Source organism: Paramormyrops kingsleyae, chromosome 1, assembly GCF_048594095.1.
Source record: "Paramormyrops kingsleyae isolate MSU_618 chromosome 1, PKINGS_0.4, whole genome shotgun sequence".
In the NCBI taxonomy this organism is placed as follows: Eukaryota; Metazoa; Chordata; class Actinopteri; order Osteoglossiformes; family Mormyridae; genus Paramormyrops; species Paramormyrops kingsleyae.
The window spans coordinates 38301500-38329422 of NC_132797.1; the positions used below are offsets into that span (position 1 = coordinate 38301500).

At 39.0% G+C, this 27923-nt stretch overlaps 4 protein-coding genes across 10 annotated transcripts; all 4 read left to right on the forward strand.

Moving 5' to 3' along the window:
* The first annotated feature begins 1358 nt into the window (after positions 1-1358).
* Positions 1359-5075, forward strand: hsd3b1 (hydroxy-delta-5-steroid dehydrogenase, 3 beta- and steroid delta-isomerase 1). Its single transcript, XM_072715415.1, has 3 exons — positions 1359-1679; positions 2976-3140; positions 3595-5075. The coding sequence occupies exons 1-3, from the start codon at positions 1532-1534 to the stop codon at positions 4404-4406; spliced, it is 1125 nt and encodes a 374-aa protein (XP_072571516.1). The 5' UTR covers positions 1359-1531; the 3' UTR covers positions 4407-5075.
* A 410-nt stretch (positions 5076-5485) lies between these two features.
* On the forward strand, positions 5486-11112 carry LOC140592291 (3 beta-hydroxysteroid dehydrogenase/Delta 5-->4-isomerase type 1-like). Its single transcript, XM_072715456.1, has 3 exons — positions 5486-5851; positions 9019-9183; positions 9638-11112. The coding sequence occupies exons 1-3, from the start codon at positions 5704-5706 to the stop codon at positions 10447-10449; spliced, it is 1125 nt and encodes a 374-aa protein (XP_072571557.1). The 5' UTR covers positions 5486-5703; the 3' UTR covers positions 10450-11112.
* Positions 11113-11442: 330 nt separating this feature from the next.
* Positions 11443-18550, forward strand: LOC111860692 (3 beta-hydroxysteroid dehydrogenase/Delta 5-->4-isomerase-like). 3 transcript variants are annotated; one of them, XM_072715461.1, is made up of 4 exons: positions 11443-11459; positions 15063-15176; positions 16463-16627; positions 17080-18550. In XM_072715461.1, the coding sequence occupies exons 2-4, from the start codon at positions 15095-15097 to the stop codon at positions 17889-17891; spliced, it is 1059 nt and encodes a 352-aa protein (XP_072571562.1). In that variant the 5' UTR covers positions 11443-11459; positions 15063-15094; the 3' UTR covers positions 17892-18550. The 3 variants fall into 3 exon arrangements, with proteins under 3 accessions (XP_072571562.1, XP_072571561.1, XP_072571559.1); XM_072715460.1 differs by lacking the exon at positions 11443-11459 and adding an exon at positions 13139-14805; XM_072715458.1 differs by lacking the exon at positions 11443-11459 and having other exon boundaries at positions 13139-15176.
* Positions 18551-18811: 261 nt separating this feature from the next.
* Positions 18812-27835, forward strand: crfb2 (cytokine receptor family member b2). Of its 5 annotated transcripts, none has more exons than XM_023844614.2 (8): positions 18812-18989; positions 19360-19453; positions 21983-22100; positions 22771-22799; positions 24033-24178; positions 25686-25833; positions 25994-26103; positions 26885-27835. In XM_023844614.2, exons 2-8 carry the CDS (start codon positions 19408-19410, stop codon positions 27704-27706), a joined length of 1419 nt encoding a protein of 472 aa, XP_023700382.2. In that variant the 5' UTR covers positions 18812-18989; positions 19360-19407; the 3' UTR covers positions 27707-27835. The 5 variants fall into 5 exon arrangements, with proteins under 5 accessions (XP_023700382.2, XP_023700384.2, XP_023700381.2 ...); XM_023844613.2 differs by having other exon boundaries at positions 18822-18989; positions 19310-19453; positions 22771-22937; XM_072715446.1 differs by having other exon boundaries at positions 18822-18989; positions 20235-22100; positions 22771-22937.
* The last annotated feature ends 88 nt before the right edge of the window (positions 27836-27923 follow it).

Here is a 27923-nt window from a genome sequence, read left to right on the forward strand (position 1 = left end):
TGGAGACAGACAACCACACTGCTACGACCTCCCCTATCCAACCCTTGTACTGTACAGTATGTTGACCACTGATCAGTGTGATGCTGGTACCGTGCTCGAGATAAACGTTTCACTGCTGTTGCACTGAGGCTGAAAGTTCAAGGGGGGATTATGTAAGGAAAAGCAGAAAAGACGCCCTACCCTCCCCAACAAAGTAGCTCAGCCACTTATCTGGCCACTGTCAATTGAATTATCTTTCTTAGCACCCTAGTAGTGCCAAATGGAACCCCCATTCTCTCCTTGACTTGATCATAAATTGCTAACACTGTCTGTATTCAAATGATTAACAAAGAACATTTGAGCATCTTGACTACTTTTCCTTACAAATGACAGATTATAAAAAATAATACTGGACATTGAATATGCTGCCTGGATACTGAATATATGCATAATCCACATTTAAGCACTTAAAAACCACCTTGACTATCAGTGACAGTACAAATTCCACCCATCATCATGTCAAAACCATCAAATATATCTGAAGCAGTTGATAAAATGTGATAGGATATGGAAATGAATTGAAAATGAAATTGTGTAGTTATCATTTTGTATTTAAATTATTTTTAAAAAAAGTAGGAATTTGAATATTTTTTAAATGAAAACATTTTTTTACCAATGAACAAACAAAAATGGTACCACTTTACAATAACACTACCCTTATAAAGAGATTATGAATGGTTCATAAGCAGGTTATTAATTAGCTTGTAACACTTTGTAAATCATTAACAGACAATTATAATCAAGTTATACCCCAGTTTTCTTTTTATTAATGACTTACTACCATTTATAAAGTGGTACCAACAAAAACATCAAATCAAATTGTCCTCTGGAAGTTCTTCTTAGAAAAAATGTGGGATAAGAGATAAGATAAGATAGATCTTTATTGTCACTATTAAAGAAACAGTGAAAAACAGTTTAGCAGCTCTCTGTTTAGCAGCATAAATTAAAGTAATAAATGAGAGAAATAAGAACAACACACAAAAAGAGAGACAGCCATCCTATTACAGTATGAGTGTCTGAGTACCTTGTGTACAATATGTCAATCAAGGTAGTATGTGCTTAATGACCTGCCCTAAGCATAGGATTGCATAGAAGACAGTCATTCAGGGGGGTGGATACTGTTTCACAGAACCAGTGATTTAGTGGGTGCAGGATGGGCGCATTTGACTGCCTGTGGGTAAAAGCTTTTCTTCAGTCTCTTTGTTCTTGCTCTAATTGACCTGTAGCATCTGCTAGAGGGGAGGGGGGGAGAAAAGATAGTGTCCAGGGTGTAAGGGGTGCAGAAGCTGCCTTTTAAAGCAGACCTTGACTAGACATAAACATATTTCAAGGTTCTCCAGAAGCCTCGTGACACTGGCAGATTTGGACTATTTAAGCCTTAGCTTTGCCTCTTGTTTTCGCCTCAGTGTTCTACAGCAACTGAGTGTGCCAGGATCTGAATCATTTCTCACAAATTCATCTATAGGGCCAACTACAGTGTACAGCTATAGTCATGTCTCTGTCTGGTGAAATCTGCCTTGTTACAGGTGCCTGTGGATTCTTGGGACAAAGGATTATTATGTTGCTCATGGAGGAGGGTGTGGCAGAGATCCGTCTGCTAGACAAAGTCATTATACCCGAAGTTATCCAGGTTGTGAAAGGTAAATGCTAAATTTTTTACATTGAATTTATTATGTTCAAAATGTTTTCATGTATATATAAGTACAGCAAGAAGAAGTTATTTCTGCATCTTAGTTTTACTTGTATAACCTTTCCATTTAATAGTTTAATAATTCCAAACAATCCGGGGAATGATCCTTTAAGAATATTATTCAGCTGTTGTTTTTGAAAATAATTTTGAATTATTTTTAAATAGAATATTCACTTTTGAGAAATTTTTAAAAGAATCAATGTTCTTGAAACTGAAAAAAAAACTGAACAGGTTTTCAATTGGCTTTTCACAACCGTATATTGTCAGCTGCGTTTATAGGTAGCTTATACTCTACTCAACTGAATTGCTTTCAGTAATTAACACTGATAGCCAACAAAAAGAGTGCCACTCTTTCCTGTTTGTCCCCTGAAACTTTGTAATTCACCATAAGAACATAAGAAATTTACAAACGAGAGGAGGCCATTCGGCCCATCAAGCTCATTTGGGGAGAACTTAACTAATAGCTCAGAGTTGTTAAAATCTTATCTAGCTCTAATTTAAAAGAACCCAGGGTTTTAGCTTGCACTACACTAACAGGAAGACTATTCCATACTCTAACTACACGTTGTGTAAAGAAGTGCTTTCTCAAATTCATTTTAAAATGTCCTCCCACTAATTTTCACTTACGGCCACAAGTTCTAGTATTTAAACTAATACTGAAATAGCCATTTGGCTGAACAGCATCAAGACCAGTTAGAATCTTATATACCTGGAACATGTCCCCCCTTAGTCTCCTTTGGGCTAAACAGATTCAGCTCAGCTAACCTCTCATCATAAGACATTTGTCTAAGACCAGGAATCATTCTTGTAGCCCTACGTTGAACCTTTTCCAAGGCAGCAATGTCCTTTTTAAGGTATGGTGACCAAACCTGCACACAATATTCTAGGTGAGGTCTTAACAAGGAATTTTATAATCGTAGCATCACCTCCCTTGACTTAAACTCTACACACCTAGAGATGTAAACCAACATCATATTGGTCTTTTTATTGCTTCCCCACACTGGCGAGAATGGGACATGGAAGCATCAACATACACACCAAGGTCTTTCTCATGATCAGCTACCTTTATTTCAGTGGAACCCATAAAATATCTGTACCATGAACTGTAATGAGTAGATAAACGGATATACAAGATGGATGGATGAATGGACATAAGTTTGTTATGTCTCTCGATATTTCACAAGATTCCTTTTCCTATTGAAAATTTGGCTATGACTGACTGACTTATTGCTTGATTTTCTGCCAGAATCCGCACATCACACAAAGGTGAATGTTTTTGAGGGAGACATTCGGGCCAAAGGAGATCTCCGAAAAGCCTGTCGAGGAGCTTCCACAGTCATACACACAGCATCCATCATCGATGTAACTGGATCAGTCGACTACAATGAACTCTACGAGGTCAATGTAAAAGGTCAACTCATATGATTTTTTTACCCTTAAAGAGTAATAAATAATAATACAATTTTTATTTATATACTATACACCATTAAACAAACGGAAATGCATGACGAGCTGTTAAATTATTTATCCATCCATCTACTTATCTATACTATAATAAAAAAAATCATGTTCAGTCACTGCTGATGAGAAATATTTGTTCTTAGAAGAAGTACCATTATAACTTAAAACAATCCCTGAAAATGAGCAGAATGTTTTGAATTGTGTTTTCAGGGAATTATATAGATTTTATAAACTATTCATAGTGATTATTGTAACCCAACAACTAATGTCATATATTCAGCAGTTTTTATTGTTTTCTGACCCATTATCTAACACATTATGAAATTCTGTTCTGTCTGCCTTTTCTAAACCTGTCAGTCATTTCTAAAACTGAACTGGAATCATCATCATATTTTTTTTTCCAGGCACCCAGCTCTTGCTGGAAACTTGTTTTCAGGAAAATGTGACCTCCTTTATCTATACCAGCAGTATTGAAGTGGTAGGCCCCAACACACAAGGAGACCCAGTTTTTAATGGAGATGAAGAAACTCCTTATTTCTCTCAACTGAAGTTCCCTTACAGCAAGACCAAATGGGAAGCTGAGCAGATGGTCCTTAAGGTCAATGGCCAGCCCCTAAGCAACGGGGGTAGTCTAGCCTCCTGTGCCTTGCGACCCACTTATATCTATGGAGATGGCTGCCGTTTCCTACAAGGCCATATGACCAATGGTGTCCGCAACAGAAACGTACTGCTGCGCAGTTCTCATTCAAGGGCCAAGGTGAACCCTGTGTATGTGGGGAATGTTGCATTTGCCCATGTTTTGGCTGCCCGGGCACTGAAGGACACACAGAAGCGAATTACAGTTGGAGGAAACTTTTACTTTATTTCAGATGACACCCCTCATGTCAGCTATTCTGATTTCAATTACATGGTCATGTCACCACTAGGGTTTGCGATTCAAGAACGGCCAGTCCTGCCTTTTTCCCTCTTATTCTTTTTGTCCTTTCTTCTGGAGAAACTACAAACATTTCTCCATCCCTTTTTAAAGTTCACTCCACCCTTGAACCGACAACTACTTACGATGCTGAACACACCTTTTACTTTCTCTTACAAAAAAGCCCACAGAGATCTAGGCTACACTCCACGCTATGACTGGGAGGAGTCACGCAAATACACCACTGATTGGTTGGCCTCTAGTTTTCAAACCATGAGAGAACAATTTAAAGCTCACAAATGAAATTTGAGGAACATATGGCATGCTAAGTTTCTTTTGGAAAAAGGAAGCATATTACAATTTTGTGATCTTGTAATTAAAAGGGCCTGTCACTGAAACATTTTACATTAATAGTATATTGGCAAAGCAATAGAACTGGACACTTTTGGGCTCACTGAAAAATAATAATTCAACAACGGAATTAGTATTATTCTAAGAGAGATATACAAATTGAAAAGTTCATAATTGTCAGAACAAGCGTGAGTGCACAAGTCCACTTGTAGGGTGTGGAAATAAGAACATTTGGCATGTTTTATGCTTAATAAAAAAATACTATAATCAGAAAATTCTGATGTAATTTCTATGAGAAGTGTAACAGCATTTTCAGCCTCTGGTGTACTGATTAATTGTATATAAAATAATTATTTTCACCTCTTAAAAACATCCTTTAGTCCAGCTGATCTCTTTCACGCTGTATGATTGTCCATGAACTGTTCATTTATCAATAAATATTTATCATTTTATTGAACTAATAATTCTAATAATAATTGTTTAGTGTACTTTTTATACTGTATTGTTGGTACAGTTTTTATTCTATTGTTTTTTAATTTTGCTGCTCTTGTACTGTCCACTTTCTGCCATGACAATGCAAATTTCTCACTTGTGGGACTAATAAAGGATTATCTAATCTAATCTTAGTTATAGATGTGTTGTTTGTTAACTTAATTTCTTCTACTAAACAGAGGGGAACTGAATCTCTTTCAATATTATTGCTTGCGGAATGACAACAAGAACATTAAATTGGGGAAAAAGAGACAGCCATCCTATTACAGTATGAGTGTCTGAGTACCTTGTGTACAATATGTCAATCAAGGTAGTATGTGCTTAATGACCTGCCCTAAGCATAGGATTGCATAGAAGACAGTCATTCAGGGGGGTGGATACTGTTTCACTGAACCAGTGATTCAGTGGGTGCAGGATGGGCGCATTTGACTGCCTGTGGGTAAAAGCTTTTGTTCAGTCTCTTGTTCTTGCTCTAAATGACCTGTGGCGTCTACCAGAGGGGAGGGGGGAGAAAAGGTAGTGTCCAGGGTGTGAGGGGTGCAGAAGCTGCCTTTTAAAGCACACCTTGACTAGGCATAAACATACTGTATTTCAAGGTTCTCCAGAAGCCTCGTGACACTGGCAGATTTGGACTATCTAAGCCTTAGCTTTGCCTCTTGTTTTCGCCTCAGTGTTCTACAGCAACTGAGTGTGCCAGGATCTGAATCATTTCTCACAAATTCATCTATAGAGCCAACTACAGTGTACAGCTATAGTCATGTCTCTATCTGGTGAAATCTGCCTTGTTACAGGTGCCTTTGGATTCTTGGGAAAAAGGATTATTATGTTGCTCCTGAAGGAGGGTGTGGCAGAGATCCGTCTGCTAGACAAAGTCATTATACCCAAAGTTATCCAGGTTGTGAAAGGTAAATGCTAAATTTTCTACATTAAATTTATCATGCTCAAAATGTTTTCATGTATATATAAGTACAGCAAGAAGAAGTTATTTCTGCATCTTAGTTTTACTTGTATAAGCTTTCCATTTAATAGTTTAATAATTCCAAACAATCCGGGGAATGATCCTTTAAGAATATTATTCAGCTGTTGTTTTTGAAAATAATTTTGAATTATTTTTAAATAGAATATTCACTTTTGAGAAATTTTTAAAAGAATCAATGTTCTTGAAACTGAAAAAAAAACTGAACAGGTTTTCAATTGGTTTTCACAACTATATATTGTCAGCTGCGTTTATAGGTAGCTTATACTCTACTCAACTGAATTGCTTTCAGTAATTAACACTGATAGCCAACAAAAAGAGTGCCACTCTTTCCTGTTTGTCCCCTGAAACTTTGTAATTCACCATAAGAACATAAGAAATTTACAAACGAGAGGAGGCCATTCGGCCCATCAAGCTCATTTGGGGAGAACTTAACTAATAGCTCAGAGTTGTTAAAATCTTATCTAGCTCTAATTTAAAAGAACCCAGGGTTTTAGCTTGCACTACACTAACAGGAAGACTATTCCATACTCTAAGTACACGCTGTGTAAAGAAGTGTTTTCTCAAATTCAGTTTAAAATGTTCTCCCGCTAATTTCCACCTATGGCCACGAGTTCTTGTATTTAAACTAGGGCTGTCAAAATTAACGGGTTAACACGGATTAATCCATCATCATAATTAATCTGATTAAAAATTTTTATGAAATTAACCCATCTGCAGTAGGGTGCATCAAACCCCCATTGATTTTCAAAATGTTTTTGGCTGTATAATAAATATGTTCTACCGGATGAAAAAATAATTTGGGCAAAATTTCGTTAATTTTGATTAACATCTACCGGGTCCACATCTAGATTGAAAATATGAAAAATAATGATAAACGCAAGAAAAACGAAGGTACTTCAGAAGTTCACAAATATATTTTAAATGCACAAATTAAATTATTAAATTATTGTGATACATGTCTGATGTCTGATATAGTTGGTACAGGTGTATAGGGCATAGGCCTACTGTTACAGAGCAATACTTCCAGCAGCAATATAATAGCAATATACTTCTGGGCAAGTATAATAGTATGTCTATCTTAAGAACTGATAGTGAACATCAAGAAGACTGATATATCGATGGCACCTGGGAAAAACCGCGTAAGTGCACTATAGTATGGCGCAATCCGCGTAAGTGAAAAATGGGCGGGAACGAAACTAAAGCAACTAAACAAAACCACATCCATTTCATATCATGCAATTTTCGCGTAAGGGACATCAGTCTGTGCTGTGATTTGGAAGTGAGCAGCTTGTGAACATGGACGAGGCTCAGATTTTAGCACCAGTATTTTCAGTATGTTCACAAGGGCTCTCAAATCTAGGTCACGTTTTACTTCCACCATTTAGAAAAAACGTTCCCCTGTAAAATTGACAAATTGTTGGATACGCGGTTTTTCCCCAGTGCCATCGATATCCACTATTAACCACTTTAAATACTAAAACATGAAATCATTAATGCTTGCAGTATAACTATTCCAAAGTATGAATTATTGCCGTTATTTCAGAATTTCATGGCTGTTGTGGACCCGGTAGAACTTATCCAAATTTCAAATTATTTTGCACAGTGTGTTTTTAGTACAGATAGAACATTTTTTTTTATATAGCCATGAAAATATTTTTCACTTGGGGGGTTTGATGCACCCTAATCTGCAGTGCAGAATGACTCAAAATCCCTGAAATGTCTCTCAACCCATTTTGGGCAGTTTTGGTGCATTCCATTTGCCCTCGGAACTCGTATTCCGAGTCGGAATCTGTAGTTTTGAAGCTGGAAGTGAAGACATATGCGCTCCTGTTTCTCGGAGGTCCGAGAAATATCTCAGAGCAGCACAGAGGATCCCGAGTTCAGAATCCAAGATGGCTGCGCCCTTTGTCAACAGAAGGGAAAGTTGTAGTTTTATACTGTTTAAGCACTACTTCTCATTTGTGGCTCATTAAATCGGTGGCACACACTATACCGTCCTACTTATCTGTGGACGTGTTGCTACGGAGTTTTATACGTAAAGCACCGCGCATAATGTGTTATCAACTGATTTTGCTAACAATGGCAATTAACCGGGCTAGAATTGGATTTCATGATTAGTAGGATTATTTGTCGGATTTACAGTGGTTCGTGCTAATTGTAAGTAAACGAAGATAAAGATCATTTAAACTGAGGTACCTTAAATCCGACAAGTTGTCCAGCTAAGCAAAAAATCTTGCTTTTTGATATGGGTCCATGGTATTGCACTTCTGTGGCAGATGGAATGCATCCGACTCGTGTTCAAGATGTTCAATAGACATGTTAAGTGCATATATATTCCCTTTTTTCTTGAGTCTGTTTACTTATGCAAAATGAAATGTGATTAATATAGATTAAAATTAATGATATTTAATCGTGATTAATCGAAATTAATCCACAGCAACCCTGTGATTAATCTGATTAAAATTTTTAATCGTTTGACAGCACTAATTTAAACTAATATTAAAGTAGCCATTTGGCTGAACAGCATTGAGACCTGTTAGAATCTTATATACCTGGATCATGTCCCCCCCTAATGTCCTTTGCTTGAGGCTGAACAGATTCAGCTTAGCTAACCTCTCATCATAAGACATGTGTCTAAGACCAGGAATTATTCTTGTAGCCCTACGTTGAACCTTTTCCAAGGCAGCAATGTTCTTTTTAAGGTATGGTGACCAAACCTGCACACAATATTCTAGGTGGGGTCTTACCAAGGAATTGTATAATTGTAGCATCACCTCCCTTGACTTAAACTCTACACACCTAGAGATGTAACCCAACATCATATTGGCCTTTTTTATTGCTTCCCCACACTGGCGAGAATGGGACATGGAAGCATCAACATACACACCAAGGTCTTTCTCATGATCAGCTACCTTTATTTCAGTGGAACCCATAAAATATCTGTACCATGAACTGTAATGAGTAGAAACGGATATACAAGATGGATGGATGCATGGACATAAGTTTGTTATGTCTCTCGATATTTCACAAAATTCCTTTTCCTATTGAAAATTTGGCTATGACTGACTGACTTATTGCTTGATTTTCTACCAGAATCCGCACATCACACAAAGGTGAATGTTTTTGAGGGAGACATTCGGGCCAAAGGAGATCTCCAAAAAGCCTGTCGAGGAGCTTCCACAGTCATACACACAGCATCCATCATCGATGTAACTGGATCAGTAGACTACAATGAACTCTACGGGGTCAATGTAAAAGGTCAACTCATGTGATTTTTTTACCCTTAAAAAGTAATAAATAATAATACAATTTTTATTTATATACTATACACCATTAAACAAACGGAAATGCACGACGAGCTGTTAAATTATCTATCCATCCATCTACTTATCTATACAATAATACAAAAAATCATGTTCAGTCACTGCTGATGAGAAATATTTGTTCTTAGAAGAAGTACCATTATAACTTAAAACAATCCCTGAAAAAGAGCAGAATGTTTTGAATTGTGTTTTCAGGGCATTATATAGATTTTATAAACTATTCATAGTGATTATTGTAACCCAACAACTAATGTAATATATTCAGCAGTTTTTATTGTTTTCTGACCCATTATCTAACACATTATGAAATTCTGTTCTGTCTGCCTTTTCTAAACCTGTCAGTCATTTCTAAACCTGAACTGGAATCATCCTCATATGTTTTTTTCCAGGCAGCCAGCTCTTGCTGGAAACTTGTTTTCAGGAAAATGTGACCTCCTTTATCTATACCAGCAGTATTGAAGTGGTAGGCCCCAACACACAAGGAGACCCAGTTTTTAATGGTGATGAAGAAACTCCTTATTTCTCTCAATTGAAGTTCCCTTACAGCAAGACCAAATGGGAAGCTGAGCAGATGGTCCTTAAGGTCAATGGCCAGCCCCTAAGCAACGGGGGTAGTCTAGCCTCCTGTGCCTTGCGACCCACTTATATCTATGGAGATGGCTGCCGTTTCCTACAAGACAATATGACCAATGGTGTCCGCAACAGAAAAGTACTGCCGCGCATTTGTCATCCAAGGGCCAAGGTGAACCCTGTGTATGTGGGGAATGTTGCATTTGCCCATGTTTTGGCTGCCCGGGCACTGAAGGACACACAGAAGCGAGTTACAGTTGGAGGAAACTTTTACTTTATTTCAGATGACACCCCTCATGTCAGCTATTCAGATTTCAGTTACATGGTCATGTCACCACTAGGGTTTGTGATTCAAGAACGGCCAGTCCTGCCTTTTTCCCTCTTATTCTTTTTGTCCTTTCTTCTGGAGAAACTACAAACATTTCTCCGCCCCTTTTTCAAGTTCACTCCACCCTTGAACCGACAACTACTTACAATGCTGAACACACCTTTTACTTTCTCTTACCAAAAAGCCCACAGAGATCTAGGCTACACTCCACGCTATGACTGGGAGGAGTCACGCAAAAACACCACTGATTGGTTGGCCTCTAGTTTTCAAACCATGAGAGAACAATTTAAAGCTCACAAATGAAACTTGAGGAACATATGGCATGCTAAGTTTCTTTTGGAAAAAGGAAGCATATTACAATTTTGTGATCTTGTAATTAAAAGGGCCTGTCACTGAAACATTTTACATTAATAGTATATTGGCAAAGTATTAGAACTGGAAACTTTTGGGCTCACTGAAAAATAATTCAACAACAGAATTAGTGTTATTCTAAGAGATATACAAATTGAAAAGTTCATAATTGTCAGAACAAGCGTGAGTGCACAAGTCCACTTGTAGGGTGTGGAAATAAGAACATTTGGCATGTTTTATGCTTAATAAAAAATACTATAATCAGAAAATTCTGATGTAATTTCTATGAGAAGTGTAACAGCATTTTCAGCCTCTGGTGTACTGATTAATTGTATTTTAAATAATCAATTTCACCTCTTAAGGATGTTTTTTAGTCCAGCTGATCTCTTTCACGTTGTATGATTGTCCATGAACTGTTCATTTATCAATAAATATTTATCATTTTACTGAACTAATAATTCTAATAATAATTGCTTAGTGTACTTTTTATACTGTACTGTTGGTACAGTTTTTATTCTATTGTTTTTTAATTTTGTTGCTCTTGTACTGTCCACTTTCTGCCATGACGATGCAAATTTCCCACTTGTGGGACTAATAAAGGATTATCTAATCTAAGCTTAGTTATAGATTTGTTGTTTGTTAACTTAATTTCTTCTACTAAACAGAGGGGAACTGAATCTCTTTCAATATTATTGCTTAAGGAACGACAACAAGGACATTAAAATGGGGAAAAAGAGACAGCCATCCTATTACAGTATGAGGGTCAAGGATCCGGGCGGCTCGGGCAAGAGAACGTGGCATCGGGCACAAAAAGAGTGGACGACCCACTGGCAGTTCTAAGAACAAAAATGCGGTTTATTAAATAAAACAGAAAACGCTACAAACACAACAAAACCAAAAGGACCACGAGGGATCAAAAACTAAAGGGGATAAATAAAGACTAAATAATAAAAATTAGGCAGGTAAGCAAAATACACACCACACAAACATTTCAATACAAATCAAACACAATCAACGAACCACTAGGGAACAGAACAGAAGCAGGGACTTAAATACAGAAACCAAAACTAGGCAATAAGACTAACATAGGACAGGTGAGACTAATTAACAGAGACCAGGAAAACAGGGCACAGGTGAAACTAATAAACTCAAAGGAGCAAAACAGGGAAACCAAGAACTAACCAAGGAAACAGGGAAACAGAAACCAACACTAGGGAATTACAAACAGGTAAAGACACAAGCAGGGGCACAAGGACCAAAACAAAAATCAACTACAAAATCAGACACAAGAACTAGAGAAACTCAAATGGAACTAGGGATCAAAATACAAAAACAGAGGAGGTGGGATTCAAGCACAGGACAGAAGGGTACACAGCCAACTGGATGCTCAAAGTGTTGAGCCACGAGGCTGCCAGAGAACAGAGGAAAACACAAAGACTAACATGAAGGATGGGATGACCGGCAACGCCTGCCGGCCAAATGGGGAAGGGACACAGAGTGGGACAACCGGGGCTGACCCTGACAATTAGTGTCTGAGTACCTTGTGTACAATATGTCAATCAAGGTAGTATGTGCTTAATGACCTGCCCTAAGCATAGGATTGCATAGAAGACAGTCATTCAGGGGGCTGGATACTGTTTCACTGAACCAGTGATTCAGTGGGTGCAGGATGGGTGCAAATGACTGCCTGTGGGTAAAAGCTTTTGTTCAGTCTCTTGTTCTTGCTCTAAATGACCTGTGGCGTCTACCAGAGGGGAGAGAAAAGGTAGTGTCCAGGGTGTGAGGGGTACAGAAGCTGCCTTTTAAAGCAGACCTTGACTAGGCATAAACATATTTCAAGGTTCTCCAGAAGCCTCATGACTGTTACGTCCGCCGCACAGACGAGCAGGCAAACGGATGCGTGGAGCCGGTAATATGGGCAAACGGGGTTTATTGGAGGACAGACGAGTAAACATGGCATACAACATCAATGATAGATCTGGGGAATACTGACAGACTAAATACACAGGCCAGGCTGAACATAACAGGCAACAGGTGATTACAATCGGGAATAAACACGAGGTAACGAGGGGGGCATGGCACACAGGAGGATTGGACGAGCATGTCATGACAGAACCCCCCCCCCCAAAGGTGCGCACTTCAGGCGCGCCTCAGGGGAGGTGTCGAAGGAGACGAGACTGGGGACACGGGACCTGAAAAACAATAGCAAAAACTTCAACGAGGGACCGGGAACAGAACAGACACACAGAACAAGTACAGGGGCAGAAACCAAGACAGAATCTGACAAAGGACAGGGAACGCAGACAGGCACACAAGAAAGGGCGAGACAGAGGGCACAGAGAACGGAGGAACACAAGGACCAGGAGAGAACAGAGGCATGACAGGGGGACGAGGAGCAGAGACAGCCAGGACACAGGGACGAGGAGCAAACAGAGGAGGCCAAACAGGAACGGACGTGGGACAAAGGGGAGCCCGAGGGAACCAAGGTGGGCAGCGGGCGGCGGCCGGAGGGGCCGCAGGCGACAGGGAGGCAGGAGCAGGAAGGGACCACGCAAGGAACAAGGAGACAGGCCGAGGGACAAACGAAGGGGACAAGGAGGGAGACGGAGGGGGCACCAGCGAAGGCAAGGAGGGGGGGGAAGCCGCAGCAAGCGACAGCGCAGCCATAGTTGGCAAAGGCACCATCCAGCAACGCGCTGGAGCAGGGGGACCTGCAGGCAACCGACGAGGAGTCGGAGGCGGGACCGAGGCCAGGCGATGAGGCGTCGGAGGGGGACCGGCAGGCGAAGGCTGGCTCAGAGCCGCAGGATCCGCATGCGCCTCGCGAGCCCCAGCCAAGGCAAGTGAAGGCGAGTCAGGTGGCAGGGCGGGCGGGGCCCCGGCCCTACGCTTGTGTACTCTCCCCTTTCGGGACACAGAAAGACAGGGTCTTGCCGGGTGTCGGCCTCGCTGGGGCAAGGGCAAAGGAGTCATTAGGGAGGTCCCTGAGGGGTCCCACTCGAGCTCCTCCTCCTCCAAGGGGGAAGAAGCGGTGGTTGAAAAGTCTGGGACCTCCTCGGGGACATGGACCGGGGTCACGGGCACTGGGGCATGAGTCACAGGAATGGGAGTCACAGGCATGGGCGGAGCCGCAGGCGGTGCAGAGACCTCGGGTGCTGCAGGGGGCGGAGCAGCAGCCAGAGGCGGAGGCCTAGGAGCTTTGGGCGTGGTGGCAGGCAGAGGAGGTGCAGCTACCTCGGGCGTGGTGGCAGGTGGAGGAGGCGCAGCTACCTCGGGCGTGGCGGCGGGCGCTGGCAGGCGGGTTGCGGACGTAGCGGCGGCTGCCCCTTCATGAGCCGTCAGGACCCGCAGGATAGCGTCCCACAATGCCCTGGCCCCTTTTAAGAGCCAGGCGTGCTTCCCGATAGGGGTAAGCTGCCAGAAGCAGTGTTGCCAACTTAGTGACTTTGTCGCTATATTTAGCGAGTTTAGACCTCTCTGGCGACTCGTTTTCAAAAAAGCAACTAGCGACAAATCTAGCGACTTTTTCTAGTGTTATTGGAGACTTTTGGAGACTCTGACATGGAAGCAACTTTTTTTAGCGACTTCTAGCGAGTTTTGGGACAACCAATAGCGATTAGCGACATTCCTTGCTGAGGAGTTGGCAACAGTGGCCAGAAGTGGCAGCATAGCGAGTCTTAGCGACACTGATGAGGGCTTCGGGTACTTGCGGGATAGGTGCGGCGAGGAGGGAAGCAACGGAGATAGAGACGGCCCCCAGGGAGATCGTTGGAATCTCCATGAGTCTCCGTCTTTTGTGCTTCTTCCTTTTTCCAGTCATCGGGGACCCTTCGGGTAGTTCCGCTGGTGGATCCACAGGCAATCCGTTGTCAAAGGCTACCTGTTTTAGGTTTGCCTTCGCCGCCATGATTCTAAGCTGCCACAAGTTCAGCCGCACTTCTTCCGCCAAGAAGGCGTCTGTGGTCGGCGATATCCTGGTTAGGATATCCCCAGTGTGTGCTTCCAGAGCGCTGGCTGCGGGGTCCTCCCGAATCTCGGGTTGCTGAATCCAGTACCCAGCCTCAGTAATAAGCGCACTATATTCAGCTGGGGTAAGCTGATGCGTCTTTTTCCGGAGATCTGTCATTCTGTTATGTCCGCCGCACAGACGAGCATGCAAACGGATGCGTGGAACCGGTAATACAAGCAAACGGGGATTATTGAGGACAGACGAGTAAACACGGCATACAACATCAATGAAAGATCTGGGGAATACTGACTCAGACGCAGGCTAAATACACAGGACAGGCTGAACATAACAGGCAACAGGTAATTACAATCGGGAATTAATACGAGGTAATGAGGGGGGCGTGGCACACAGGAGTGTCGGACGAGCAGGTCATGACAATGAAGCTGGCAGGTTTGGTCTAATTAAGCCTTAGCTTTGTCTCTTGTTTCCGCCTCAGTGTTCTACAGCAACTGAGTGTGCCAGGATCTGAATCATTTCTCACAAATTCATCTATAGAGCCAACTACAGTGTACAGCTATAGTCATGTCTCTATCTGGTGAAATCTGCCTTGTTACAGGTGCCTTTGGATTCTTGGGAAAAAGGATTATTATGTTGCTCCTGGAGGAGGGTGTGGCAGAGATCCGTCTGCTAGACAAAGTCATTATACCCAAAGTTATCCAGGTTGTGAAAGGTAAATGCCAAATTTTCTACATTAAATTTATCATGCTCAAAATGTTTTCATCTATATATAAGTACAGCAAGGAGAAGTTATTTCTGCATCTTAGTTTTACTTGTATAACCTTTCCATTTAATAGTTAATAATTCCAAACAACCCGGGGAATGATCCTTTAAGAAAATTATTCAGCTGTTGTTTTTGAAAATAATTTTGAATTATTTTTAAATAGAATATTCACTTTTGAGAATTTTTTAAAAGAATCAATGTTCTTGAAACTGAAAAAAAACTAAACAGGTTTTCAATTGGTTTTCACAACCATATATTGTCAGCTGCGTTTATAGGTAGCTTATACTCTACACAACTGAATTGCTTTCAGTAATTAACACTGATAGCCAACAAAAAGAGGGCCACTGTTTCCTGTTTGTCCCCTGAAACATTGTAATTCACCATAAGAACATAAGAAATTTACAAATGAGAGGAGGTCATTCGGCCCATCAAGCTCATTTGGGGAGAACTTAACTAATAGCTTAGAGTTGTTAAAATCTTATCTAGCTCTGATTTAAAGGAACCCAGGGTTTTAGCTTGCACTACACTAACAGGAAGACTATTCCATACTCTAACTACACGCTGTGTAAAGAAGTGTTTTCTCAAATTCAGTTTAAAATGTTCTCCTGCTAATTTCCACCTATGGCCACGAGTTCTTGTATTTAAACTAATATTAAAGTAGCCATTTGGCTGAACAGCATCAAGACCTGTTAGAATCTTATATACCTGGATCATGTCCCCCCTTAATCTCCTTTGCTTGAGGCTGAACAGATTCAGCTTAGCTAACCTCTCCTCATACGACATTTGTCTAAGACCAGGAATTATTCTTGTAGCCCTACGTTGAACCTTTTCCAAGGCAGCAATATTCTTTTTAAGGTATGGTGACCAAACCTGCACACAATATTCTAGGTGGGGTCTTACCAAGGAATTGTATAATTGTAGCATCACCTCCCTTGAATTAAACTCTACACACCTAGAGATGTAACCCAACATCATATTGGCCTTTTTTAATGCTTCCCCACACTGGCGAGAATGGGACATGGAAGCATCAACATACACACCAAGGTCTTTCTCATGATCAGCTACCTTTATTTCAGTGGAACCCATAAAATATCTGTACCATGAACTGTAATGAGTAGATAAACGGATACACAAGACATGGACATAAGTTTATGTCTCTCGATATTTCACAAAATTCCTTTTCCTATTGAAAATTTGGCTATGACTGACTGACTTATTGCTTGATTTTCTGCCAGAATCCGCACATCACACAAAGGTGAATGTTTTTGAGGGAGACATTCGGGCCAAAGGAGATCTCCGAAAAGCCTGTCGAGGAGCCTCCACAGTCATACACACAGCATCTGTCATCGATGTAACTGGATCAGTGGACTACAATGAACTCTACGGGGTCAATGTAAAAGGTCAACTCGTGATTTTTTTACCCTTAAAAAGTAATAAATAATAATACCATTTTTATTTATATACTATACACCATTAAACAAACGGAAATGCACGACGAGCTGTTAAATTATTTATCCATCCATCTACTTATCTATACTATAATAAAAAAAATCATGTTCAGTCACTGCTGATGAGAAATATTTGTTCTTAGAAGAAGTACCATTATAACTTAAAACAATCCCTGAAAATGAGCAGAATGTTTTGAATTGTGTTTTCAGGGCATTATATAGATTTTATAAACTATTAATAGTGATTATTGTAACCCAACAACTAATGTAATATATTCAGCAGTTTTTATTGTTTTCTGACCCATTATCTAACACATTATGAAATTCTGTTCTGTCTGCCTTTTCTAAACCTGTCAGTCATTTCTAAAACTGAACTGAAATCATCCTCATATGTTTTTTTCCAGGCACCCAGCTCTTGCTGGAAACTTGTTTTCAGGAAAATGTGACCTCCTTTATCTATACCAGCAGTATTGAAGTGGTAGGCCCCAACACACAAGGAGACCCAGTTTTTAATGGTGATGAAGAAACTCCTTATTTCTCTCAATTGAAGTTCCCTTACAGCAAGACCAAATGGGAAGCTGAGCAGATGGTCCTTAAGGTCAATGGCCAGCCCCTAAGCAACGGGGGTAGTCTAGCCTCCTGTGCCTTGCGACCCACTTATATCTATGGAGATGGCTGCCGTTTCCTACAACACAATATGACCAATGGTGTCCGCAACAGAAAAGTACTGCCGCGCATTTGTCATCCAAGGGCCAAGGTGAACCCTGTGTATGTGGGGAATGTTGCATTTGCCCATGTTTTGGCTGCCCGGGCACTGAAGGACACACAGAAGCGAATTACAGTTGGAGGAAACTTTTACTTTATTTCAGATGACACCCCTCATGTCAGCTATTCAGATTTCAGTTACATGGTCATGTCACCACTAGGGTTTGTGATTCAAGAACGGCCAGTCCTGCCTTTTTCCCTCTTATTCTTTTTGTCCTTTCTTCTGGAGAAACTACAAACATTTCTCCGCCCCTTTTTCAAGTTCACTCCACCCTTGAACCGACAACTACTTACAATGCTGAACACACCTTTTACTTTCTCTTACCAAAAAGCCCACAGAGATCTAGGCTACACTCCACGCTATGACTGGGAGGAGTCACGCAAAAACACCACTGATTGGTTGGCCTCTAGTTTTCAAACCATGAGAGAACAATTTAAAGCTCACAAATGAAACTTGAGGAACATATGGCATGCTAAGTTTCTTTTGGAAAAAGGAAGCATATTACAATTTTGTGATCTTGTAATTAAAAGGGCCTGTCACTGAAACATTTTACATTAATAGTATATTGGCAAAGTATTAGAACTGGAAACTTTTGGGCTCACTGAAAAATAATTCAACAACAGAATTAGTGTTATTCTAAGAGATATACAAATTGAAAAGTTCATAATTGTCAGAACAAGCGTGAGTGCACAAGTCCACTTGTAGGGTGTGGAAATAAGAACATTTGGCATGTTTTATGCTTAAAAATACTATAATCAGAAAATTCTGATGTAATTTCTATGAGAAGTGTAACAGCATTTTCAGCCTCTGGTGTACTGATTAATTGTATTTTAAATAATTAATTTCACCTCTTAAGGATGTTTTTTAGTCCAGCTGATCTCTTTCACGTTGTATGATTGTCCATGAACTGTTCATTTATCAATAAATATTTATCATTTTATTGAACTAATAATTCTAATAATAATTGCTTAGTGTACTTTTTATACTGTAATGTTGGTACAGTTTTTATTCTATTGTTTTTTAATTTTGTTGCTCTTGTACTGTCCACTTTCTGCCATGACGATGCAAATTTCCCACTTGTGGGACTAATAAAGGATTATCTAATCTAATCTTAGTTATAGATTTGTTGTTTGTTAACTTAATTTCTTCTACTAAACAGAGGGGAACTGAATCTCTTTCAATGTTATTGCTTGCGGAACGACAACAAGGACATTAAAATGGGGAAATCTTAATTAAAGAGTGCCTACTATCAAGAGCACCCCCTATTGCTTACTGCAAGAATTACTTTTCAAAATGTAGGCACACATGCGAAGCAAGGAGGACTAGGCGTAGATACCGTTCCAGGATCAGTTGTTCTATTTTGCTGACTGTGTGATTCCTTACTGAAGCCGTGCATAACCTGATACTGAGTCTGTGTTTTATGAAATGGGGGATTTTTGGAAGTGGTTGACATTTTAAATACGCCTGAATAGCCTACAAAATGGCGACAGAGGATGAAGAGTAGCAGAGCATTGTGTTTGTAGAGAAGGAAACAACTACGCTTGTGAGGTAAATACACGTGAAGCGTAAGCGCAAATTCATTATAGTTTAGAATTATATTTCTTATTACGATTGCAGTGTTACACAATGAAACCATTTTCTATATTGTAACGGAGTAAAATTATCTCACAACTGTACTTTCACTTTGTTACCATTAAATTAAAAGTTCATTTATTACATGTTAGTAATAACTGCGAGTTTTGGGTAGCATGTATTTAACTTATAAAACCTACGTATTTTGTTTCGTTTTCTTTGTGTAAATTATATTTAGTTTTTCTATAAGAAATGTGACAAATATCAGTATATGATGACGTTTCTCCTCTTTTCAGATTTAAGACGGCTATTTTTATTAACCAAATGTAACTGTAATAATTCACAGGGTGTCTCCTTAATATGATAAAATGGGTGATAAATCTCTGGTGATATAATGACTCCTCAGTCATTGTTTTCCGTCATGCTCCTGGTCTCAGCAGGTAAGTGTCTTGCTCTTAATCTTGGACGTTATCATTGATTGTCAGTGAATAATCAAGGGTATAAATGATTCTTCTTCTTATTATTATTATTATTATTCATCCAACCTTCTTTCTGAATGCTTAAGGCTAATTTATACTTCCGTGTAGGTATGTCGGTACAGCGTAGCCACATACCTTGTGCCGTAAAGGCTGATTTCTCAGTGGGTGTTTCTCAGTATACGCGCTTGACCGTACTGGTGCTCTTGTCTACCCGTTTTACGTCATTTTCCATCGCCTTTCCAAGACCAGTTCAAATACTAAAAACAGCTGTTTTCAAAACTGCATAGTGCATACAGTGTACTTACTGCATACAGTAACACACACACACACACACAGATATCCCTACAGACAATGCGTCATTTAAAACAGTATTTTTCAACCAGTGTGCTGCAATGATTCGTCATGCTGTGAAAAATGGTGAAATTCTACAAAAAAAAGCTTATTACAAATAAAATCATTTAGCTTAACTAAAGCATCACATCTGTTAAGTCCTGGGTGTATTGAAAGGACAGGCGCATTGAGATGTGTAGTCAGTTACATGACTGAATAGAATTACAAAGGCAATTAGAACAAACAGCTATACATGCACAAATTGCAAGGAGTGCAATACTTAAATAAATTTTATAAATAAATTACAAATTATATGTGAGGTACACATTAATGCCCTAGGTGTTTCTCAATATGTGCAGTTAACCAGACTTGTGTTCTCGCGTACCTGTTTTATATCATCTTTCATTGCCAGAGACCAGTTCCAATACCAAGAACAGAAGTACAGAGGACAGTAAAAATCCCCGGATCTCATTCTTGCCCCACGCCAAATATCAAGGATGCACCAGTTGCATCCTCACCAAAACGAGAACAATCCCATGATTCACTGCTTCCCAAGTTTATTCTTGGAAGGCAGGTTAGCAAGATCACTCCTGCCAAGAACAGATCAGGCGGTGTATTTGCAGAGCAACACAAACACACCAGTGCATAAGTATAAATGTTTGCAACGATGTATAGGTTGCAGTGTCTGCAGGTCTGCGTAGGGTCAACACAGAGGTATAATCAGTTTGTAGCCTACACCATAGCCTAACAGATAAAAACAAACACTTAACAAAACATCCATTTATTATATTTGCACTGCTACAAACATCCTGTAGGCAAATTTGGAACAATTTCGAGCTGCTACAAACACATTTTTTATGCATTTTCCCTTCAAAAGTTGGTGTCTATATTACTTTTAACTTTGTTTAGTATTGTAAATTATGAATAAAATTAATGGAGGTAAATGAAATTGGCACTCTCATTCTGATTAGTTTGTAGTCCTGTTGCTTTGGTACCTAGGGTGGGTAATTTAATGCTTGACATAAATCAAGCATATAAAATTCAAGTACACCAGGGATGTATGCTTACTTCGCTCTCATAAAAAAATTAATGCTATCCAGCAGGCCAGTCGCAGTTCTTGTGGTCTGCTTCGGCACAACATGTAGTTACATTTCTGGGGCAGTGCACTTCAGGCTACGGCGTAGTCTCCACGACTATGCTGTACTCACGGTGTCTATTCAACACAGAAGTATAAATCAGTCTGTACCCTACGCAACTGACCTATGATGTTGCAAGCATTTCTATTTGGGCGCTGCTGTGTCTGTCAATGTGCAATTACATTGAGGCGGATACATTTTGTTTTAAATCAGTTTAGTAGTTTGTATTTTTATTTTGCATTATGGCTGCTGGAAATTAGAAAATTTCAAATATCAATTGTGATGTGACTTTTTTTTTGTAAATATTGCAATATTTCTAAAACAAAAAAGTTCAAATAAATTTCTACAAATAAATGTTTAAGCGAAATTTGATGATGGCTGCCCCATCGGGGCTAAGGTGACCATTTGTGACTATTTGAAATCAATATTATAAAATATGTATGGGATTATTTGTCAATACTTGTATTAAATAAAATCAGCAAGGGTTGCAGGAGAAGCAGGTAGGAAGATGGATGGATGGATGGATGGATGGAAGGAGAATAAGCAAGTATGGACTACCCCAATGATAACCCTGGACTTAAAGAATTAGGCTAATATAGCAAGAACTACAATGTTATAATATGAGTCCCAATGACCAATGAACTATGGCAGGGAAATGTGATCTGGTCCTTAACAGGTCACTGCATTGCTGCAAACTTGATCGCTACCTGAGAAAATTTGCAAACTTTGCTAAATAATCGGCGAATTTTGGCAGTGGGACCTCCAATATGATAATTGCTGAAGAGCAGGGCCTTATGGCTGGAAAGTTTGAGAAACCCAGGGCTATAGGATTGTCTGGTTCTTACCTTTAGGCATCTGTTATTGCCAGAAATGCTTTCACATCAGCTTTAACTCAAAATTTTGGATTTGCCTGACAAAGTCTTGGTTTGTCTCCTGCTCTATCAGTATCAATGCCTGTACGTTTGCCATTGTGATTGTACGTTCGTTAGTATATACTAACTATAGCCCTTCTCCATTCCCACAGGACTATGTGAGCGGCCACCCCAAATTAACTCTACTAGATTTATTCACATGTTAACATGGGACGAAGGGCCAAACTCAACTAATGGGCTGTGTTACACCGTAAAGTATCGCATTCTGAAGTGTGTATCACTAAATTAATTTTTGAAATATTGCAATGAGATGAACATTCATATATATATATATATATATATGTGTGTGTGTGTGTGTGTGTGTGTGTGTGTGTGTGTGTGTGTGTGTGTGTGTGGCAATGCTTTCTGAGATTGTGACCATTTTAATACACATCCCATACCTTAGAAGATCCTCACAGGCTTTCATATGCAAGCATTTAAAGTTATTCAATCCCCAATACATAACACACATATATATGAAGAAGGGGCAGCGTGTGGCTCAGTGGGCTAAGCCTGTGTGCCTGTAATCAGAAGGTCACTGGTTCAAACCCAGCCTCACCATATCTGCAGGTCCTTCAGCAAGGCCCTTAACCCTCAGCTCCCTGCTCTTCATGGACAACTTGCTCTACCACAAAAGAGCAAGTTGAGGGAGGTGTAAAGACAATTTCCCCACAGGGATAAATAATGTATCAGTTATTATTATTAAGACATTGTCAACTTTTAGCTTCTTTGTAAGACCTGGGATCAGAGTTTAATTGTAGATTCCCAATCACCATATTTTCCTAATCATCTTGATCTATAGTGCATTTTTATTATGCAAGTATTCTATGCTGGGCATGTACATTGCTGATCAAGTCCATCATTACTGCTGCGCCATATTATTCCTGTTTTTCATTTTCAGTCCTGCCGTGTCGAAGACAGTATCAGGATGTGAGTGTGTACTTCTCCCTATCACATGTAACCTGACAGAGGCTTTCTCAGATGTTAATGCGTCATATTATACAGAGATTATTTCCATCTTGGGAAATTATACAAAGACGTTGAATTCCTTCATACCAAAGGAAGACAGTAAGTAAAAAGGGAAAAAAGGAGAGGATGATTCTTTTTATTAATTGGAGGGCAGGGTCTCATGTTTCAAGTGTTCATGTGTCCCACATACATTCAGTGGCCAGTTTTTACGTACACCTGCTTGTACATCCAAATGGCCTGCTCCGAACAATGAATCAAATTACATATACATCATGCAGACAGGTGTGTGAGTTTGTTACTGTTTGGTTAAGACTTACAATGGCTAAGATGCAGGACCTGAGTGATTTTAAAAATATTACAATCTGTGTTAAAACAGTTCCTGTGAGATATGTAGCTGAGAACATGTTACTGGGAGAGGCTAGAGGACAATGGCCATTAATGCTGACAGGAAGACTAGCTGTGCAATAATAACAGTTGGGAATGACAGCATTTTGTATAAAAGCATCTTCAAATGCCAATTTGTCAACCCTTAAAGTGGCTCTGGATACAACAGGGGTCCTAACTAATTATTTGTATGGTGGTGTATGACTCAGCAGCTTAGGACTCTGTGCCTGTAATTGGAAGGCTGCTAGTTTGAATCCCAGGGCCAGCAAACTGATGCTGCGGTTGAGCCTTTTACCATAACTATCTGCCTAATATCGGCTGAAATACTGTATGATTTCACTGCAAAATATACTTCAGTACATTTATACAGTGTGTGTTGTATATGTTTCCTTTTATTCTGTTTTCAGTCTATTTGCAGAGACTGAATAATATTGATTAATGAAAAATGTATACAACCACTCCTCATTTAGTGACAACCTTGGTTAGAGACCAAATATAACAGCACTAAAAACTTATTTTCCAACCAATTTGTGCATTTATAAGTAAATTTCATATGTCTGACAATGCTGGTTCCATGTACAAAATGCTGCTAAGATGTTCAATTCATGAAAGGTAAAAGAAATCAAGCATGGAAGGTACTGTGATTTTCACCCAGTGACTATTTCCCTTAATGACTTGGTCGTTGGAACAAAACTCATTCACTGAACGAGGAGTGGTTGTAGATTGGTATCTAAGTCTAGCATTTATTCAGTTGAGTCTTCCTGATCTAATTATTATTCCTTCTAATTATTGTTCCTTTATGTTGTCAAGCTTTTCTGGACCCTCCTCTGCTTTTCTTGTCAAGCCATGTGGACTCAATGCATGTGAACCTGAAACCTCCATATGATTCTCTACTCTCTGTATATGAAATGTTCACCTACACACTGACCATCGTCAGCACCAAAAATGGATTTCAGGTGAAGTCCTTAACCTTTGCAGTTATATAGTATGTTTTATTAAAATATCTTTTGAGTCTCTTGAATAATTTGGTCATTTGCTTTTGATGAAAGGTACTGACAGTAATAGTGACCTGAATTATCTTACTCCCAAATTTCTCCCACAGTTTTCTGTATTTAGATGCAACAGTTCTTGAGTTGAAATGGTTTCATTGTCTGTCATTTTAGACTTGATACACCATTTTTAACATTTAATTTAAATATGTAAATTTTTAAGGTTTGGTAAAAAGTGTAAACATCTCTCTGTAGTAGACTGGAGCAAGGATTGTCATTCTATTTGTACATGGACAAAAATGTCTGTGGCAAAATGATTTGATTGAAAAAAATTAGGTAGTATGGCAGGACAATATAAAGGATATATCGATTTATCATATATAAAATTTAAACTATAAGAAAATGAGAAACTTCTAAAATGGTTGCTAATGAACACTGCTTGATAAGACACAATAGCCTATTACAGAAACTCTTGCAATTCCAGCCGATCATTTGGTAGCAGGGGCATGATTGGGCCTATTTTCAGGGGTTTTAACGCTTTTTTCACTTTCAGCTTGAAGAAAGACAGGACAAATTTCATCCCAAATTCCAAATGGGACACAGAATTTCATTTTTCATTACAGATCGGGTGGCAACTCTCTTAAGTGTCAAATCCATTCCCTTGAACAAACAGTCAGGCAGTCAGAAACCCAGCAAAAAACTATCTATGTATCTGTTGAATTTAGATTTCAGTTTACTGGTAGTTCAATTTCTCACATTTTTCTAAGGGATTTTTAAGCAAAATGGACTTTGAAGTAAAGAAATTATGAATTATATCATAATAATAATTGTCATTGCCTGATATGAACAAATGTATCATGACAAAATATTTTGGTGTATGTAAGTTACATTTTGTAAAATACCATGCCCAAGGTAATAATTGCATTTTGATGAAAATATCCACCTGAATTGATCGTGTTGGATCACCTCTGGACTGTAGTCTTATATCTACTATTCTAGTGGTTAAACTTTCAATATGAATCGAACTTTAGAGAATAAGTAATATAAATGTAATAGAAGGGCCTTGGTTGATTAGTACCTCTAAATTCTATGTGTGTACCTCATGACCTGGAAACCATGTCTGGTATCTTGTTAGATGCTCTATCCATCCTAGGATAGGTTTCAGGGACACTTTGATACTGTGATCAATGAGTAATCATGGATGGAAATGGCTGTAGTTAGTTGTATATGTTATATATATATATAATGATCTATTTGGCTTGACCAAATTCTTCTTAGCATCATTGCTTTGTTGTCTTCGTTGATGATGAATGGTGTAGTAATCGCATAGTAAAATTTTAATTTATTATTAAAGTATAAAGTACTAAACTCAGCATCACTGGCAATCTGAGTTTAGGGGATTAAGGTATAAAACAAAGATGACTTTGATCATTAGATTTACTGCATTTTTGCATCAATGTATCTCTCATTACAGTTTTCCAAGGACACCACAGGACTAAAGGTTTCAGTCCTTCCCAACTTGCAGCCAGACACAAAGTACTGTGTGACAGTCAGTATAAAAGATAGGAAGAATACCTACAATCGCACTCAGTGTGACAGTACCGCATTGTTGTACAATCCAGGTATATGTTACAGCTTCCCATTATTTATTGATACTACATTTAATGTATATTTTTTGCTATACAGATTTTATAGTGCTTGTCTGTTTGAAGAGATTTCTTCTGGTCCTACCATTATGAACACACTTATTGATGGCTTTGTTTCTGTCTTGCTTTATTGTAGAGAAACAGATTGCAAATGTCGTCTTTTTTTTGATGCTTTTTCCTTTGGTTTTCATCTGCAAATATTTTTGCACAAGGTTCTTCTCAAAATCACCTCTCCCAAATGTACTGGTAAGGAGTTATTTTATTAATGTATATACAGCTGTGTATTAGGTGGGGCTGGGTATGGGCATTATCAAGTTAATACCGTATACCTTGGCAGTTTGGGTATACCACAGTATTATACACTGCAGTATTGTAAAATCTTGGTGACAAAATTAACTGGTTCTTACATTATGCTACATTGTTGAGGTGCTTTTGTTAAGTAGAACAGACAATGTGTTTGAGCTCGACATTGTGTTTTACTTGTTTTAAAGTTATAACATTACGTATAAGTGACTTGTTTCATATTTATGTTTCTTAAGATTTTTTTGGGTTCTTTTTTTTCATGTTTCACAACATGAACTACATTTTATCAGTCAGCAGAGCACTGTTTAAAAGTATTAGTGCCTAAAATTTCACCATACGAAGTAATATCTGCCTGAAAAGTCTCTATTGGTGTCTGAAACTAATTTTTTAATATCATTCAGGCCCAATTATTAAGTGTAAGTCATTATAAAATATAGATATTTAAATGCCTATTTAAAAAATGCCGATTTTACAGCTGTAGAAGCTCTGCATTTGATTCTAGAAAAACTTCAGTGGCCAACGGTTAATAGAATAAATATACTGAAATATACTGAAGTACAGTATGTGATGAAATTTCCCAGTGAAATCAAACAGTGTTTCAGCTGACATTGACATTAAGCAGATAGTTGTGGCATAAAAAACTGCCTCAGATTACCATGCCTGGTGATGCACATATATAAAAACCCTTCTCTGAACTTTCCCTTTTCATCTCTCTACATTACAGAAATCTGTAAAATCCCATGATGTGCTCCTGTTTTCCTCGGGTTATGATATACCAGTGTTTTCAAAGGTATTTGTAAAAGATTCAATAAGCACTATTAGCCAAAGCAAGAATGATAAGGAAAAGAGTAATGAGGAAGACAATAGTGAGCAGGCAGTGACGGGGACAAAGAAGAGCATTGGAAACTATGAAAGGTGGACTGAACAGATGGACCGTTGTGCCCATATCACAGACAACTCTTCTTCCACTTTGCTTCCAGTTTCTCCTCCTTCAAACATGACAGAAAATCAGTTTCTCTCCAAATTTACAGTTAGCCAGTCAGAGTCTTTAACTGTATCTGTAACTGGATCAAAAGATATTCCATTCAAATGCCGTTCCAATGCTGATATTACCAATCAAAATTCACAAGACCATTGTGTACGTGAACTGGGTTCAAGATCAGTATTCCAATTTGGCTTCAAGATCTCAGAGTCTATGATAAATGAAGAAGAAGAGGAGGATAAAGGGAGCTGCCAGGATATTAACCTGCTGTCTGTCACTCTGGGAAAGCATGAAGAGGAGAAACCAGAAGAACAGGATAATGAAGATACTTTGCAAAGGAGCTGCCCAGATGTTAATCTTTCTGTCACTCTGGAAAAGCGTGAAGAGGAAAAACCAGAAGAACAGGATAATGAGGATTCTTTGCAGTTAGATTCTCTTCTGTGGTGGGAAGGGGGTGATTCATCTCTCCCCTTTCGGACTGATACAGCTGGGAGTTCAGACACAGAAACTTGTGTTTCATATACAGAGGAGGAAGAAAATGGTTCTGAGTACTTAAGGCGTTAAAATGACTGATCTTATTATCAATATTACATAATGACAACAGTTATAATTTTTTTTTTATTCTGTATAAAATTCTGTATAAAATTTTATAAAAATTAACAGACAGGTAAAATAAATTTTGGATGTACTTTTGCCATGAACTTTCTTTTCCTTCCAGAAGTACATATTTGGAGACATGTCTGCACTCACATACTCGCATTTACATGTGCATAACAGTTTT

What these genes read in the sequence shown, in the direction of transcription:
- hsd3b1 (XM_072715415.1), top strand. Translation starts at nt 1,532, where the DNA reads ATGTCTCTGTCTGGTGAAATCTGCCTTGTTACAGGTGCCTGTGGATTC. An exon ending in AGTTATCCAGGTTGTGAAAG is followed by an intron (nt 1,680 to 2,975) that starts GTAAATGCTAAA and finishes ATTTTCTGCCAG; the next exon opens with AATCCGCACATCACACAAAG. An exon ending in CTACGAGGTCAATGTAAAAG is followed by an intron (nt 3,141 to 3,594) that starts GTCAACTCATAT and finishes TTTTTTTTCCAG; the next exon opens with GCACCCAGCTCTTGCTGGAA.
- LOC140592291 (XM_072715456.1), top strand. Translation starts at nt 5,704, where the DNA reads ATGTCTCTATCTGGTGAAATCTGCCTTGTTACAGGTGCCTTTGGATTC. An exon ending in AGTTATCCAGGTTGTGAAAG is followed by an intron (nt 5,852 to 9,018) that starts GTAAATGCTAAA and finishes ATTTTCTACCAG; the next exon opens with AATCCGCACATCACACAAAG. An exon ending in CTACGGGGTCAATGTAAAAG is followed by an intron (nt 9,184 to 9,637) that starts GTCAACTCATGT and finishes GTTTTTTTCCAG; the next exon opens with GCAGCCAGCTCTTGCTGGAA.
- LOC111860692 (XM_072715458.1), top strand. Translation starts at nt 15,029, where the DNA reads ATGTCTCTATCTGGTGAAATCTGCCTTGTTACAGGTGCCTTTGGATTC. An exon ending in AGTTATCCAGGTTGTGAAAG is followed by an intron (nt 15,177 to 16,462) that starts GTAAATGCCAAA and finishes ATTTTCTGCCAG; the next exon opens with AATCCGCACATCACACAAAG. An exon ending in CTACGGGGTCAATGTAAAAG is followed by an intron (nt 16,628 to 17,079) that starts GTCAACTCGTGA and finishes GTTTTTTTCCAG; the next exon opens with GCACCCAGCTCTTGCTGGAA.
- crfb2 (XM_023844613.2), top strand. Translation starts at nt 19,408, where the DNA reads ATGACTCCTCAGTCATTGTTTTCCGTCATGCTCCTGGTCTCAGCAG. An exon ending in CTTCATACCAAAGGAAGACA is followed by an intron (nt 22,938 to 24,032) that starts GTAAGTAAAAAG and finishes TATGTTGTCAAG; the next exon opens with CTTTTCTGGACCCTCCTCTG. An exon ending in GCACCAAAAATGGATTTCAG is followed by an intron (nt 24,179 to 25,685) that starts GTGAAGTCCTTA and finishes CTCTCATTACAG; the next exon opens with TTTTCCAAGGACACCACAGG.